Here is an 18,193-nt window from a genome sequence, read left to right as displayed (position 1 = left end):
GGGTTTTTTTTTCTTAAACAATGATTTAAAGAAATCAAACACAGACAAATCCTGCCAGAAAATGTTTTCATAATAGAGGCAAGTACTGCCTACACCAAATACATCTAAAACACGAGTCTGTCAGCAATGCCTCTCTCAGCTATGCCAGCCACCCTTAGAAACAGCATGCACAACACAAAGCAGCAACACAATGTCCATGCATCACCATTAGATAAACTTGTAAATCCAGATACTGTACCCTTATTACAGCACAGCAATACAAACTTCAACCTTCCTCCTCCTCACCCTCCATGTGCTACAACCCTCCACCTTACCTCAGGAAGCCAGCTGAATCAGAGTTAAATCAGGATTTAGCTCAGAGGAGGGTTTTTTGGACTGAAAAGCCTTAGGGACAAAGCTTAGTTTGAACTGCCAATATAGTAGAGTTAAGACTTTCAGGGCTGGACATAACTGGGATAGTGCATGCAGGAGAAAATGTAACATGCAAAAGCTCAGTTGCTCTCTGCAAGCACCTGTTTTAAGTCACTGGAGCACCCCTATAGCAAGCTCAATACATGTAAGGAAGACAGGGAAATACCTCTTTGGTTTGACAATGTCTCTGCATGTGGCTACTGTCAGTATTTTCTTAGTGTAGCTGATTAGGTTTTTCCTTGGTTAAAAATGCCAATATGGAGTTCCCAGGGAAAAGAATAATGTGAAACAGCTGACAACATATTTACGCCTAAGAGATTACTATTTGTTATAAAAACCGTAAGAGATTGATGAACATGCATATGCTGGTAGACCAGTTTTCATAATAGAAATGGAAAAAAAACCCTAATGACATTTCTAAACAAACATTTATACCAGTAAATGTTCTACCACAGATATAACTGTATCAGCAGCAGAACTCAGTTAAAACAACAGCAGCCAAAATTATTTCCCTGAAATAACAGACGCTTCTAGCACTGTGAACAGGGCGCAGGGCTTGCCAATACACCTACACCTCTCCTGCAAATACTTTGGAAAAAGTAAGCCCGTAACTTGTGTTCCTGTCACAGCCTTGGTCTACTACAAGTGAGAGGAAGCAGCCTGTGGGTTTTTTTCATTGTATTCTTAACATGTTTTGTGGAATAGTTCTAACCTTGTAACTTGTTACAAAAAAATGATCCACTGTTTCATTATGAAAATCTATCTGCAGTAGCCAGGGAGGAGGTTTCACAGGTTGAAAAGGTGCCAGAGTTTTAACGTGTTCTTGGTATTTATCATCTCTAAGTTTGTAATCAAAATTCTGTTTTCCACATAGTAGCAAACACTTAAATTTGCAGTATTGATGTAAATGTACACAGGCTACTAAACCACAGATTCTTCAACAATTTTAAGATTGTTTTATGATATATTCAAGGATCCAGTGCCTATAATTCTACAAAGAGCTCTACAGCATGAAGAAAAATACTGTCTAGTCAAAAATATTTCAGTTGACTAGTCTGACTTTCTGATTAGCTGATTTTTTATACCTATTCTTGCAGGAATTTTGGCATTACACAAAGCCTTTTAGAAATGCTGAAAGAAAAACATATTTCTGGTCCTTAGAGATCTACACATTTAAATTCTGTTCATTACTAATGAACATAAATTTATTACCCATTTTCCATTCATATTATCAGAGATTATTTATTTTATTGGCTACAGATGTGAGTTTTAACATCTTAACACATAAGATATAAGTTTTAACATCAGTCACAGAAAAGTAGGAAAGCTACTACTCAAATTACATTTAAATTTTAGTAGGAAATACAGGGGGTATGTTCCCTATGAGGCATATCCCATCATATTTGTATTTCTAACTCTCTTGGGATTAAACTGTTCAGTATTGTCTAAGGGATAGCCAGACTACTGTTTTCGATGTATTTATTGTCATAAATATTGTACCTACTTGTGATTTGAAATGCAACCACACTTGTGATCTATTGCTATCCAATAAAACTAGCTTGCAGTCAGTTGCCTAATAGTGTTCATAGTATTTTATTATTCACACAATGCAATGCAAGTAACAACTTGAAACACCCTTTTCCCTCATGTGAATGAAGGGGTTTAAAATACTCCCATTACCTTGTTTCCTGCAAACCTGCTTTCTAAATCCTTTTTTCAAGAGTGTTTCATGACAGCAAAAAAAAACCCCACCCCATATTTGTCTGCTTGTGATCAGTTACAAAGTGTGGAAGACAAAAGAGGATGCCTCTAAAGTACACTAACAAGTCTCCCAGTAAATGTTTTTTTCCTCTTTCTCAAGGCTTTCCTAGAATGAAAAGGATAACAGTTCTCAAATACTGACCATCTGAAAGGTACCTGCATTTAACATCACCATAACCCCTAAAATAAATAAATAAACATTTTGTTACCATATGATTTTAGGTGTTCCCAACCTGAGAAGGGCCAAGCAAGGTATTAGACACATTTGACACACACTAGACATCTGTTCCAGAGAACTCTACTCAAGGAAACAGCACTTCAAACTTTACAGATGCTCGTAATAAAGATATAAAAAATAAAAAAACCTGATTGCTAGTTTCAAATGCACTACCTCTTCAGGAACTGATTTGCTCTTGTGGGCATTTAAAGACCCGCTACTGCTGCAGCTGCCACATAGCAGGGAATTTGTCTACAGAAGCAATGTGTCTAGTCATAATCTCCTTCTGAAACATGAAGGTGCTTATTTCTGATTAAACTGCATTTATAATATTATTATAGCATTCCTGTGCTGGATCTGTCATTTCCACTACGCACTCCGTTTCTCAGGCATTCATAACCTAGCGGTTTTAATTCATATCTGTCTGAAATTCAGTGCATTAGTCAGCTTGCATACAAATTTCCTCTGAAGAGGTGGGGGAAATTAAAAGCTTTGGATTTCTTCCTTGGAAATCCAAGATATTTTTATAAATGTTGATAATATTTCAATTCATTAATAATATTTTATTTCAATAAGCCATGCCTTGGTCTAACAGCCTGGATTAGTGGTTTCCAATCCAAACTGTACCAGTACTATGTTGGCCCTGTGCCTTCTTAGGTAGCTCTGTGCTGCTATGTGGAACTAGGGACACCGAGGTGTATCTCTGCAGACACATGAATGCAATAGGGATGGCTCTCAAGGAGACAGCATACATTGAAATTATCTTGAAATAATCTTGAAACAATTCTGGGAGGCAATAATCCCTATTTTGCAATAGGATCTAGAAACTCCAAAGATTCAGACTTCAGATCCCATCTGAGACCCCCAACAGGTTTTTTAATTTAATTCAGGTCGCACAGGGAGCTTTAGCTGCCACTTATTACACGAGTATTATGACAAGTCTTATTACATAGATCAAATAATTCATAACACACCCCCGAAGTATGAACACACATAACATGTTCTAATAATGTCTATTACTTTTTGTATCCAAAAGTGAGTTCATTAAGCTCACTGGAACTCTAGGTGTAGTCTGAATGACCTAAGAACTCCTATTTTATGAGGCTGTATCTAGATTATGTTCAGGTTTGCTGTTAGTAGATACTCAATAGCAGATATTTAAGTATGGGTATCTGAAGTTACAAGTAGCTAACAGTAACACCTTATCATTGTCTTCTTTCTGGCATGACTCAGGAAACTACAATAATAAAATATCAGAAAAATAAAGGTATGCAATTGTCATACATATCATATATATAAATGGATTTGATCCTGGTTTGGTTATATGACAGATGTGTAATTACACTGATACCATGAACACTGTACCATGTGTATATACCAGCAACACTAAAAATTCTAAAATTTTCTTTACATTTTATTACAGATTAATCTTATGTTCTTCTTTGACAAGGTTATACTGTTTCCCTGCATTGGCACATCAACTTACACTGCATATAAAGGAAAGAAGTTTGATCATGTGGAAGAGCAAAGCAACTTAATAAAATCTGCTTTACTAACTACATCACAGATATTTGCAAAACTCAGGTATTTCAGAGAAAAGTGTACATTGTTATTGTTAATTTGTGTATCTATATAAAAAACCCCTACTGTTACATTTTCCCAGATGATCAGACCAATAAGATAACCCCTCTTCCACTAAGTACATGAAACTTTTATCACAAAAGTTTCTATTGAAAACACCAGCCTGTCTGGACAGAAGGCATGTTAACACAAATGCAAGTGCACATACATCTGCCTCAGTGAAAAGACATGGTGCCACCTCATAGCATGACACTGTCACAGCAACAGTGAATTGCCTATTACCTGTTTGTCTGTGAAACATAAACAAATACTTTCTTTCTGCTTCATTTTAATCCTACTGAGGTGGAAAAAAGCTATCCAGAACTATGAAAGGCAAAGGCAGAAGGTCTGTTTCTAGAATTCCAGTCAGCATTTAAATGAAAGGGAGAGCCACAGCCTACTGATTAACAGATCAGCTGGCAGAGTCCACTACTTTACAAAAATCTGGCTTCCATGCTTCAGTGCTAATCATTTTCTTTAAACAAGCAGCAGTGACTTTATAAAAGGAGATGTACTTCCATCCAAAAACATAAGCTAGCTAGGTCATTCCTACGCCAGAGAGAGACATTTAGTGTGAGTTATAATTGACTAACAACAGAGTTGAGTGCATTTCTTTAGGCTCTTCATATGGGTAGCCAAAAGGGACTACTTACACACTTTTCAAACAACTTAGAATCTGATTGCAGCAACACGAGTATCATGGTACAAAGGTTTATGACTTTTAGGATGTTGAGTGCCTAAGGGAAGAACTTACTTCTATGAACTAAAAAGCTGTATGGCATACATTTACATCCAGCAGAAAACACATCAAAACATGGCTTGTTACCTAGTCATCTCACTTGAATGAAGTGTGACCACTAACATGAGTTACAGTATTGTTACTTGTCTCAAAAAATGTGCAAATGTATATGAAAATGAGGCTAAGCTCAACATTTTTCAAGCAGATTTCACCGATAAAGGAGAGACAAATCTGGCAAGAACAGGTACATGCAAGGTAGTTATGCATGCAGCCTCTTGACTAGGCTGAGTGCTGAATGGGAACTGATGTTTCATATTCTTGCATGGCTTTCTCCTACTTTTTTTTTAAAGCAATTAAAAAAAAAAAATCATTATCCTAAATTAAGAGCTATATGACAAGAAAACCTTGGAAGCAAAAGCATAATTTGAATGTTCCTAGCACAGGAAGTGAATCTGTGGAATCAAGAATTGGTAAAGTGGAGGTAACTACCATCTTTTAAGAAGAGAGTCTTCAGGTCTGTCAAGATCCCTTTCTAAAGGGTTCCCATCTGCCCTGGCCCGACAGGCCCATACAGAAATCACCAGAGAAGAAGAAAAAAGAAATACAGACCTAACTAGAATGAAAAATATTCTGAGACAGACATACTGGGTGAATTTGCTGTTAAGTTTGCCATGTTATGCTCCAAGTGTTAATGGCTTCTGTCAAACACAAATTTGTTTAGAGCCACAGGTGTGTCCTTTGTTTTACTCTTTCCCTCTTACCCTTACCATGAGCCTCAGGCTCAATGCTTATATCTGCACTAACTCAACAGGAGCAGTTTAGTGCAAGCTCGAGGGCAAACACTGGCACAAAATCATCAATAACTTGTAATTGATAGCATTCTTCCTACCTTAATTTTTTGGCTCTAACAACCAGTGCTCTCCCAGATAACAGCCACACAGTTCAAAGAAGGGCATGAACCACAGACTGCTCACAGGAGGTTGAATGAATGAGGTCCTCAGGCTGTTGGTGAAGCGCGTGCGCACATCAGTGATACTTGCGCTGTAACAGAAAATGACCTTGGCTTGCTCCCTTTGCTAGTGACACAAAGACTATGCATCTGTCTCTCCTTCTCTACAATCTAATTTTACTCTCTACAGTTAAAAAGAAAGGCACGTGGCTGGTTTCTTCTTTCCCTTTCATTGCCCTCTTCCACCATGTCGCAGAATTTGGGAAACCCAAGAAAGGAGGGAACACCTCATGGCTATGAGGTGCTAGCCTGCAGCATACCACTCTGAGCTGCAGGCAGCTCTCAGCAGGCAAGCAGAGCTGATGCTTTCCAATACTTCTCAAGTATTACTGCATTGCCAGGCTTCTGGATTTATCAACAGCCATGGCCCGTTCCATTTCAACGCTCAGGTAGAATATTAAAGAGGTTCTGCATTACAGCCACGAACACAAGTGGAACATCAGCCAGCTGAGTGTAGGGGACTCCTTCCCTTGGCTAAAATTCAAACTATACACATGCATACATATGCTGTTTCAGACTAACACAGCTCCGTCTACAAATTATGTTAATAAAGGTTTTAATTTCTATACAGACTATACAAAATAAACCTACTTTCATGGAACGATGGTAATTCACTTTGTTATAGGACTCAGTACATTTTTGTATTTCTTAGTAAAGATCCCCATATACTCTATTGCATACTGACCACATTTGGCTCAAGAACACACATGGAAACTCCACACACATAAAAAATACACACAAAAAGACAGGGGAAAAAATAAAACAAAGAACAGATTCTAGCACAAGCTCTGCTGTATACTGCAAAGCGAAACCAAACACTCAGAATGAACAATTTGTTACCCGTTATTTTATGAGGCACAGTTGCACTACAGGAAACAAAAGCAGACAATATACAAGTGGAATGAAGAATGTTCAGCTATGCCTGGTGCCACCAAAATCACTGCAAGCAAAACCAATTGCCTCAAAGGCAAAAACATAACTTTGTCTGATGTAGGCTTTTATTTTTATTCCTCTTTTTTCACCTCAAGTAACTGGTTCTGCTGCCATGGCTCTAATCAGCAGTAAATTAGGATTAGGTAGAAAAGACTAGGATGAGGGGGTAATGTAAAAGCTGGAGGGCAGAAACGAGAAAAGAGAATTGATAAATAACACACAGGTCTCTTCTGTGAAAAGCTTGCAGAACTGCTGAGGAATAACTCAAAATACTATCCAAATGCCACTGATAGAAAAATCACCAGGGGAGAAGGGTTTGCATCCAGAGAGGAACTCACTGACTGAAAAGTCTGTTTAAGATTCCTTGACCTCAGGGGAAAGAGGGTGGTAAACACCGGGTTCTCACACAAATGAGAAGTAGCAGGGTTTGCAGAGTAAGACTGTCTGAAATTCTCTGAAGATACCCATTTAATGTTATGAACCTTACTCTACGCTTTGGAGAAAGGACAGCTGCTGAAAACAAACTCTCCTGGAAAGAAAATATGTGCTCAGCTCCATAAACCAAAGTTGTCAATAGAGGGGCAAAAGAAAAGGAAGACAGGGTTGGAAAAGTTCTTTGAGGTACTCCCAGTCTACAAAAAAGACTTCAATATTGTCAGTGCTTCCAGCATACTTGCCAAGGGACAGTGAGATCCTCTTCAGCTCAAGATCCATCAGCTTACTGCTTGTCTCTTGCTTGGTAGGAGAGATCCTAAGATTCAGTATCATTACAAGGCAATGGATAGGCCTATCTGTGTGGCAGCCTTCCTGAAGTCATCTGATGAAAAAGACAGTTTGACAGAATTACATTTTCAAACTCTATGTGTCTGCCTTCAAAAGGTTTGTCTTCTGGTTGGGCATATGGAAACATACACATACAGATAATCCTCCTGCTTTATGGCAGAACATGATTGACAAGTAAAAGCAGAGAGCTGAGGAGGAAGCAAGAATAATTAAACAGAAAGAAAAATGTAAGAAAATTCTTTAGGCAAAAGGCACTTCTATCATATAGGCAAGTAGGTGAATAGCCAAGTCTGTCAGGAACATGGGGAACTTGGCATGAGTGAAAGGGGAGATTCTCTCTCCATCTGGACGATGATGCTTCACGTTGAGTACACACTCTGACTCTACAACCCTGCGCTAAAGACCACACCAAAACACTGCTGGCAACTGGCAACTTTAAAATCTTAACTGCCTGAAGTAACGTCCCAGAAAAATACCGCAAATGCGAGGGCAACATGCTTTCTTACTGCTGTGGAACTGGTGAGGAGACAACTATGAAACGCTTTCCAGCTTCAAAGACCGAGGTGATGATGGGAAGAAGAACCCTGCTCTCTTCTTAGGAGATCACCTATGTGTTGAAGAAAAGGAGCTCATAGGTTGCAAAGTGGAAGTTAAAATCATCTCCCTTCAAAATGGCAACATATAATCAAAGCTTAGGAACAAAAGGTTTAACAGCCACTCACCACACTACAAAACAATACTTGTTCTTCAAAAAATGGAACACCTGTGAACTGTGCTGAGATATTTTTCATCACCTCCAGGATGTTAGTGTTACAAAATGCCTCTTGATATGCAGCTCATTTTTTTGGTCCTTAACTCACGTTACTGCATCTAGATACATCATCTGAGTCCACAAGGTCTTTAAAAATGTTACAGGTGGTCCTTCCATGTGACTATGCTACATAGTTTTCTTCTTTCTTTCCTTCCATCTTTCTTATAAATCATTCCCTCTAGTCTCCAATAATTTTTAATACTCGGCTGTGAGTCTCAGTCAATTAACCTATACCTTCAGGTGGTCAAATTTGGATCCAGTTTTCCTGTTATTGTCTTTCCTTGTATTTTGTGCATTTGTTTTGAAATTCACTTAACAATTATGCCAGTGCCTAGACAGGGAGCACTATAAAAGGAAAAAAAATAGCACTAAGCTATTTTAAAAGCCAAAAATTGAAAATTACCCTGTTTATTTGAAATCAATGTAGTTTTACACAAATGAAAGAAATCTTTCTTGAATGAGAAAAGATAGGTAAAAAGGAAGGGGGAAGATGGACAGTTGAGAGTATTTGATTAAATACTTATATTAGCATGCAATAGCTAGAATTATACTTTTAAGCTTTTAAGCCATCAATACTGACTACCGTTACAAAACACAAGTAAGATAGAAATTTAACCATTAATTATCTGTTTTCTAAATGATTTGTTTCCAGCTTAGCCACAGGCCTCCCAGGGTTCGAGTATCTTTAAAAAAACATAAAAAACACACACATTTAAACAAATAACGTCCATGCTGCTAAGGCTGGAAGTTGGCTTGTCTGTCCTCATAGTAACTTAAAAACCAGTTTTAAAAGCAGTAATGAATTAAAACAAATGATTATCAAATGATTATATACCTTAAAGACAGGTATATAATAATGAACATAAAGGTCACCTTAATAGTCAGTTTAGAGATATTTCTAGATCTCCCAAGCCAAAGGATAAACTCTTCAGTACTAAAATTTGCCATTATTAGAACAGTTCATTTCATTGTTCAGCCTCTAACTCGTTATCTGTAATTAAGAAAAATCAGATTTCAAAGCAACAAGAGAAGACTGTGATAAAGCTATTTGAAGCACACTCTGGCAGGGATAATGCCAGCAGAGAGGTGGCTGTCATAAAATAGCCAAATGGCTTTTTCCACCTCCATCAAGGTCACTTTACTGATGATGTGCTCAATAAGATGATAATGCATTTAACCACTTTCCTTGCATCTGACTTCGACCTTACTGCAAATCCAAATGGCCTTGTTTAACTACCCTGGCCTTTCAACATTTCCCTGAACAAAGATAATTAAGGAGATATACTGCCCCCTACTATCACAGGAATTGAAAGACAAATAAACTTTTAAGAGCACAGCCAGGTGTCTATTGCATTAATGTACAATGTTTAAGCAGGGGGTAAAATGAAATAATGGTTAAATAATTATAAAAGGTTAACAAAGTTAACTTTGCTACGTAAGGCAATTCTGTTCTATTTAAAAGAAAGAACATGAGAGGCTTTCCAGGCTACTCTTTACAACTCCCTGGACAACAGTCCTTTCTTTAATGCAGTTTCTGACTTAGGAGAAAAAATGTTCTGCAAAAGTTAACAACTCTGAAATTTCTGCAGATTTGAAATTGGTTATATTTCATACAAAGGTATAATAATGTTTTACGAAAAAGCAGGTCTATATGATTAAACCAAAAGCTGCTCTAAAAACCATTTTCATTCTTTTTTTTCCTTTGTGTGTGGTCAGCAACTATACTAGAGGTGAAAATTAAAGCAGTTTAAAAATTAGTGTGGCAGTTCTGACAATTTGGAAGCTTAAGGTAGTGCTTTTTTATGACTTATACAATTATGAAAACCAACCAAATAATATCTTTATATAAATAGCAGTTGCCCTCTTTTTTTTTAAGTTTTGATTAAAATTTACTCTTGCATTTCAAATAGCTCTCCAGGACACTAATTCTTCTTGATGCCAAGAAAAAAAAGCCCCATGTCAATAGCTCTTGGACTAATAACAACTGAAACAGAAAAAGAAGAATAAAAGACCTGGTAAAGCAGTTGGATGTTAGTTATGCAGAAATGCAAGAGATCTTATTTTAGATTAATTTTTTTTTCTTCTAAATCTGTTTTTCTTTTAATCACCTTAGAAATATTGCTGTATAGGTCTGAATCCCCTTCAAAAGTGAGAAAGCAGCAAAACAGCAAGTTTTATCAGAAAGATAAAAACTCATAACTCACTGTTGATGTGATCCTAGATATGTTAGCTCATTGCTACTGCAAAAATTGCTCTTCCTTTGCCACAGAAAATAAAGTACACAGAAACCCCATCACATGTATTTAATCAGTTTTATCATAATGCAGTTCTTCAGAAATTACAGCAAGTCCACCTCTGCCATTTTGTCAGGCCACCATTACTTTGAGTTGTAGATGTAGTTTTTTCAGAAAAAACTACATCTACAAAAAATTTTTGTGTTGCAAATTTCAACATGTTCAGGTATTTGGCTTAATCTTTTGCTGTAACACTTCTTAATGCAGAGTCAACTCCTGAATTCTGAATACACCAGAAGTTAAACCTCCTATAAAGGTACCTTCATGTATTAAATAAAAAATAAGTGATTACAATATCAAAACCAAGAAGTTTGCAATGATTCATATACCAAAGCTATGTAAAGTCCTTTCTGCTGTATAGAACAAACCATAAATAAGTCTTTCATTCTGAGCTAGAATGATATACTGTTTCCAGATACTAGAACTCTACATTTTTCTTACATCTAAAGGACTTGCTTCAAAAACAATCTACTTTATAGCAGTTTACAAAAAACAGTTATTTCATTTCAAGTTTGGATAAATGGTGGCCTTAGTCAATCTCAAAAGATGACTACACACCTTGTTGTTACCTTGAGTGAGTCCTGAAGTTTTCGTGTATAATTGCACTTTGAATTCCTCAATCTTAGATAAAGAAGATGCATGACTATTTTCTACTCATTCAGAGTATTTCAGCCACCTACCTATGCTGTTCAGAGTTTTTAACGTGGGTGACGTTTTTTAAAGGAACACAAGTGCTATTTTTTCCACTTGTCCCTACCATTTAAAAAGGTTAACTTAGCTGGAAAACTACAGAAATATTTTTTTTAGTACAGTTGCTTTATTTCATCCTGATTTCTGGTTTTGTATACAAATCTTCAAACCTGAAAAGATAAATACATCTTCAAACCATTAGTTAGGTCACCAGCTCACAGCATCATCCTCCATACATCACTGAATATACAAAAGCCCTCTTGCTGTTCTGAAAAGCATAAATCTCTAACTACCTCTGGAGAAAGTCCTTCAAATCCACACAGAGCGATGCCTATAGAAGTATTTAGAATGAATATAACCAGCAATAAGATCTTTGAACACATGCAGAAAGGATAGGAAAGCTAATGTCTTTTCTTGTTTTGGACAACAATACAGTGTAGTCCTATTTTCTGATACCATCACTCAAATGTCTACGTTGTACAAAGTGCATATATTACGACCTTATATTTTTCCTTATTTAGTTCAACAAGTGAATTGGGAAGCAATACAAGTTATAGGAAGAAAAGTTATAGTGTCTGATCTCACAATTGCTTATCAGACCATTTTCGTAATTTGAAAAGTCATGTTAAATCTTCACAGATGCACATTAGAAATGAAAGACTACAGTGCAAGGCAAATTCCTTAAGCTGGGTCCCTTTGCATCAGACACTGATATGTACAGATATTTCTGTATCTTGCCAGCCAAAGGATAAACTCTTCAGTACTAAAATTTGCCATTATTAGAAAAGATAATTTCAATGTTCAGCCTCTAACTTGCTATCTGTAGCTTAAAAAATCAGACTTCAAAGCTGAGGGGTGTATGGCAGCATTCTTATTGTGGACCTTTAGAATGTACATGCATCTGAAATGACATTTTATATTTTTTTTTTATTGCATCGATTATCCATTTTTCTAGACAGGTACCACATCAACTGCTTTTCTGCAAATGGAAAAAAATATACCCCATACTGCATGGAACTTATAACTTCTTGTGTTCTCAATTCTTCTACAGAAAGGTCAGAAAGTAAAAACGACAAGCCAAAGCTATCTAAACATTAAATGTTTTTTAAAGGTACTAGTGCTGTAGGTTTCTTGCTAAATTGTAACACACCCTTTTATAACTCCTTGAAAGAAAAAAAACCTCTTATACTGTGAAATATGAGGCCACTCTCCACACAGGATTGCAGAGCGATTAATCAAAAAACTTTGTAACATCTCATTTGTAGTTACTGGACTGTGTGACAGTTTTGAACCCCAATCTGATGGATGAAAAAAATGGTAAACTAGATTTTTTTCTGTTCTTGTTTGAGCACTTTCCCCTTCCTGGGCTTTACGCAAATACTTCCACCTGAACTTACTGAGGATACATTAGAAGATTTACCTTTTGAAAGAAGGAAAAGTGCACTACACCAGCTGTGTGCTAGAAGTTCATGGGAGTAAACCCGGCCTATTTAGTGCCATTATGCAAATTACAAATTCTTATCTTAATGATAGGCTATACTTCGGGCAATTAGATCCTTGTGTCTTATTAAGAAATTAACACGCTTTCCAACGGATAGGGGACTCTTGCCATCTTCAGTAACTTTTCTACACATTTTCAGTGAATTTACTCTGTGGATCAGAGATCTTAGGGGAGAGAAGGTACTTCCCTTCCTCTCCCTCCATTGTTCTCTACCTTTAAAGCTGCTAACAAACAGCTCCAGAGCAGCTCAGTCTTTGTCTGGAAGTTTGGTAGTTCACATCCTAAGTTTCTTTCCCCGTTGCTAAAATATTAGAAGGCAAGGGTTTTGAAAGCTTTCCACAGGATCAGCCAGAAAATAGACACAAAGTTAACAAAGGGCAGCTATCACTACAAAGTGTCAGGTTTGTTTACTGGAGCAGATCAGTATTTCCCCAAATCTTCAGATTGTTTTGTTTAATAAACTGTTAAAACCCCCCCCCAAAACAACGCCAAATGGGCTAAGTAAGGTGAAAATAAGTGAAGATAGTTTAAAATAAAACACTCCTCAGACAGATGGGTAGTTCAAATTCAGATTCACATGGATGAACAAGAAAACTAAAATGTAGTGTGCACAAAAGCTGCAATGGTATGTTCATGCACCGGAATACAGACATTATAAGTAAATTTAATTGCTGACATACCTTTCTCAGGTTTTTTTTCCCCCAATCCTTCCTTAAAGTCTACTCTAGCAATTAACAGAGGTCTCCGGATGGCTCACTGAAATATTTAAAGCTGAAGAACAAAAGGTTTATTTTAAAAATGAAAACCTTGGCTTCTACAACTCCAGACATGAATCTGCTTTCAATTACTGAAAGTATTTCCACTTCAGTGAAAAAGGATCAAATTTTCAACTACACCATCTTTAGGCAATGAATTTGGTTACATTAAGCTTTAAGAATACAGAATGACTTTGTGACACAGCTGTATATTCCATGCGTATCATGTATTAGGTATACAAAAAAGAAGGAGCTGGCACTTTAAATGAGAAGCAGACAGAAATGTGTCTGCTCGCAGCAGCACTGTACTTCCATACCAAAGCTCTGCTTTAGGGCTGTATTTTTTTCAGGTGCCCACATAAATGTCAAAGATTACACTAAGCTTAAATGAAGGATTTTACACTTCTTTAGAAATGAATCGGGGCTGATTTTCCCCCCAATACTTTTATTTGCATAATTTGCACTATTGTAAAGTTACATTTTTCTTTCTAGACTTTTGAACGAGCACAATCTCTTCCACATCCCACCCAGTGCAGCAGGAATCGCAGCGCCCAGGAAGCACGATAATCAGAAATACTTTATACTTTTCCCATTACCCGAGCGTAACAGAGTCGGGCGATGGAGCTCGAAGGCTTCGCTCCGCAGCGAGATGCGATACCTCAAATGCAAATTACGCAAAAACTTCTCATTTCTTACATCGCCGATTTCGCGAATCTCTCCTACCGCATCCCAGCCAGACACCGGGTCGGGCTCTTTCAGCAGCACGGCCAGACACAGGACGCGAGCGGTGACCTCCCGGCTTAGGCACACTCGGCTGGCAGGGCGGGCAGTACGGGCCGCCCGCGGCTCCTCGCAGCGCTGCCCGAGCCGCGGAATGAGGCGGCGGCACCGCCCCCGGCCCGCGCCCCGCCCGCGCCCCGCCCCGCGCCCACCGCTCCGCCGCCAGCGCCGTCTGCGCCCAGCGCCGCTCGCCCCGGCCCGGCCGTGCCGCAGCCCGCGGCGGCGGCTCCGCGCTGTCCCGGCCAGCGGCGGGGGCCGAGCCCGGCTCCACCGAACCCTCTCGGGGCCGCGGCGGCGGCTTCGCGGAGCGGCCGCAAGCGCGTACGGCCCGGAGCTCCGGGGAGGGGCAGAAGGAGCCTTCCCGGAGAGCGCGGAGCCGCTGCCGCCGCGCTCTTCGTACGGCCCGCGGGCATCCACCGCAAAGCGGGCATTTCCCGAGACACAGAATAACTCCCTGCCGCGCAAGGTAGTTGGTATATCAGCGTAGAGTACCTGCCTGCTCCCTCCCGCGCAAGCCGCCGCAGCCGGGAGGCACTGACGGAACGCAGCTCCGGCCGGGCTTTGCGGAAGGCGGGCTCGCGTCTGGCCGCGGCCGGTGCCCGAGGAGGAGCGCCGCTGAGCAGACGGGCCGGGCCGGGACCAGAGCGCAGCTGTGAGCGCGCAGATGTGACACCGGCCCCCTCATCACGCACCACCTGGGCTTTAATTGAAACAGAAACACCTCCCCCTCCATTCACCACCGTAGGAGACGGTTCTGCTTCGTGTCTATAGAGGCAGGAATATAATACACTCTGCTTAATTCAAAACATTTGGAAATCTGTGATCAAGTTCTCTGCTCATGAAGCCTTTGGAGTTGCAGCTTGATCCGACTGGATGCATCATAGCTGTCAGATAAAGCTATCAAATAATAGATACAAAATACAGCATTCACATGACTCACCATTAATTTCTGAAATACTGTAGAGAGAGCATGAAGAACTAGATACCTACAAAATATGCAGATACTGATGTACTCATTTGAAACAGAAAAGCCTATTTTTGGCTGGCAATCAAACTGAAGTTAGTGCCTCTGTCTTTAGTAAAAGAACCAGGTTTTTAATTTTTTTTTTTTTTTTTTTTCAATTACTCCCTTTTGGAACATGGAACTCTTAAAATGTCTGTGGGTATCTCCAGGTTCATTCTTAACATCGCTACACAAAGACCCTTCTGAGCTGGCTTAGAAAATACAGTGATATGTAGGAATTTTTACAAAACTTCCATTATGGTTTTCTTTTCACCTTGGACCTTTGCTAATAACAACTAATTTAACTCTCTCTCACCCTATTACAAGATCTATTGCTGACACAGGCCAAGTCATCACAGCAGCTGCCCAGAAGCCACATTTTGCCAAAAATCAGATCAAGATATTGTTAATGATTATACAATACTTCCAGGGAAAATAATCCCATTCCAGAATATGTTTTCGACACTGTTATGTAGAAGGTTGCAATAAAAATACTTATTCCAGATGTATTATTCATAAGAAATTTAATAATATTCAAAAAGCTCACACAATTAGTGCTCATTTGCAACTTCCCAGAGAAACAAAGACTATACAGATTGAAATAGTAGAATTCTGTGAAATGAGGGACAATAATGGTCTGAGTAGCCAGGTCCTGATGAGGGCAGTCATGGCTGGCAGTGGGGAAAAATCCTGAAAAAATTCCAAAGTAATAGCACTAATTACTACATCTTGACCTGAAGCTCTTCAAGTCAGATATGCAACAGACTACGTGTGCTTTGACTTAGCACAAGGGAGAAACTTTAATATAGTCACCACTGACAAATTGCTCGGGTTTAGGGGCAATTTCATAAAATTCAGAAGCCTTTTGCACTTCAGATTCTGGACAGACTCCTATCAGTGAAAGCTACAAGACCAGCCAAGAAAGAGCTGGGTGATGAAGTCATGAACTAATATAGTCGGTTTAAGGAAGTAAATTTCTAGCAATTCCACAGCAACATTCATATTCTCAGCATCTCAGCATTCACGAGGTCTAGTTGCAATAAATGGGTTATTAGATCACAGAAATACGATTTTCCAAACTGCTTGAATGGAGTACCTATAGATAAGCACTTTCTGCCATTGAAAAATCTACTAAGTAATTAGTTAATTCGGGAATATATCCTTACAGATCTTAGAAGGAGGAGGAAGGGGAACTGGATGCTTGGAGTCAGCTTGTGCAGAGCTTTAGAGCACATTTGAATTTCTACCCTTAGATAACGCCTGTAATTGTACCCCCTTTACAGAAGACTGCCATGGACCTGTGAAGGAAGCAGGATATTAGGTCCTCCAAGAGATAGATGCTGTGGAAGGAAAGACATATTTAGATAATCCCTATTTTCAAAAGAAAACAATCCACACCTATACGTTATGTACCATTTTTCTACAAATATGTATCAGTGTACATTCAGTGAATGAAGACTGCACCCTATCAAAAAATAGGACCTGGATGTCACTGCAGTGCATCCACTTCTCTCCATTTTCAGCCAGCTGCAATGGAATTTTCCTTTGCCATGATGCCCCCTGTGCTGAGATTCCACTGTCCCATTAATGCCAGCACAAGTGATTTATGAAATCTATTAGGTGCAACACTAAAGACATCTCAAACATAAATGTTTGCTTAGGAAAATATTTCTATGGAGTAGACAAATGGGGGTTGAAGCAAACTCCAGCACAGATATCACACTTTATGCCAACATAGCTCGTGGCCAAACAGTACACAGAAAGATCAAACAGAACCTTGGGGGTAGGTGCAGGGGCTGGGGGGAAGAATAACATGTGTTTCATTCACAGGAAAAGGGAGAAGTACTTTTAAAAAAAAAATTTGGTCAGAAGGATTATTGCAGTAAATTATGCAGAGCATTAACCATTGAATTTGAACCCATCTTCAGTCTTTCTTTATTAATAACTCATTATAGTTCTTTTTCTTAATGTGGAATAAATTAGAGCCATGTTAATCCATGCAGCTATCTGCAGGTACATTTATCACTACTGTAGCCACTTTTACTCTCCTTTCTGGAAGCTGCATTTCATGGGCAACAAACACTCATCCCCTGCCGAATTCAAGTCATGGTGGCCTTTTCAGGTCACCGCCAGGGTCACCTAAAAACTTACCTTTCTTTTGAAGAACTGAAAGGTACCATACAGCTGGCCTTGACATATCTGAAAGAATTTCTCTTTCACTCTCACACTCTCTCTGTCATATTGCCACAATTTAGATCAGTGAAAACAAGTGAGCTAGGGGCCTTGCTGGTATAAAAGGGTGAGGAACTGCCAACAGGATGTTCTTTGTGGGAACTCAAAGCTTTTGGAACTGATTCCTCTTCCCTGATCCAGAAGAGCTCAAATTTTATGGCCTTCATAGCATGTTGCATAGTTCATATTTTTCCAGAGTGGATGAAAACAGGAGAATTGTGGATGTGGTTAGTTTCTGGAGGCAGGGCTGTATTTCAGCTTTTAAACTGGCTGGTTTGCATTTGTCTGAGCAAGGAGGCCTGTTGCAGCTTAGCCACTATGATTAATTTTGATATTTGCATTTGAATTTCATCAGATATTCAGGAATTTAAAGGTAGTAACAAACATATTCACTCTCTAATAAAGATAGGTATTAACACAGAACTGACACATAAATAATTCCATCACTCATTGCTGATGGCTGGAAAGGACTTAAGGGGTTACATTGGAGGTGACTCTGGGTAGTCCTTAGACGAGAGTGGCCCAGGTACAAGTAGCTGTGCTCCTTGCAGCCCATAACTCTTCAGTCCTTACTGTTACCTTCTCTGAGTGCCATCATGTCAAAGCAGAAAACTTTTTTATGCCTGTTTTTCACATGGCAAGTGAAGCCACAAA

General features: G+C 39.0%; 1 protein-coding gene across 49 annotated transcripts in view; it reads right to left on the bottom strand.

Annotated features, from left to right (window-relative positions):
• Positions 1–18,193, bottom strand: part of TENM3 (teneurin transmembrane protein 3) — a 1,310,258-nt gene that overhangs the window by 229,229 nt on the left and 1,062,836 nt on the right. The window contains exon 1 of one of the 49 annotated variants that reach the window (XM_069013827.1): positions 14,797–15,769. The exons of 46 other annotated variants lie outside the window; for them this stretch is intronic. In XM_069013827.1, coding sequence (XP_068869928.1) covers positions 14,797–15,037 — 241 coding nt within the window. In that variant the 5' untranslated portion in view covers positions 15,038–15,769. Of the gene's footprint in view, positions 1–14,120; positions 14,175–14,220; positions 14,341–14,796; positions 15,770–18,193 lie in introns of those variants that run through there. 2 more of the 49 variants (XM_069013830.1, XM_069013831.1) reach the window with 2 other exon arrangements.

This window comes from Aphelocoma coerulescens, chromosome 4 (genome assembly GCF_041296385.1).
Source record: "Aphelocoma coerulescens isolate FSJ_1873_10779 chromosome 4, UR_Acoe_1.0, whole genome shotgun sequence".
NCBI classification, from domain to species: Eukaryota; Metazoa; Chordata; class Aves; order Passeriformes; family Corvidae; genus Aphelocoma; species Aphelocoma coerulescens.
This window is presented reverse-complemented; position numbering and strand designations above follow the sequence as displayed.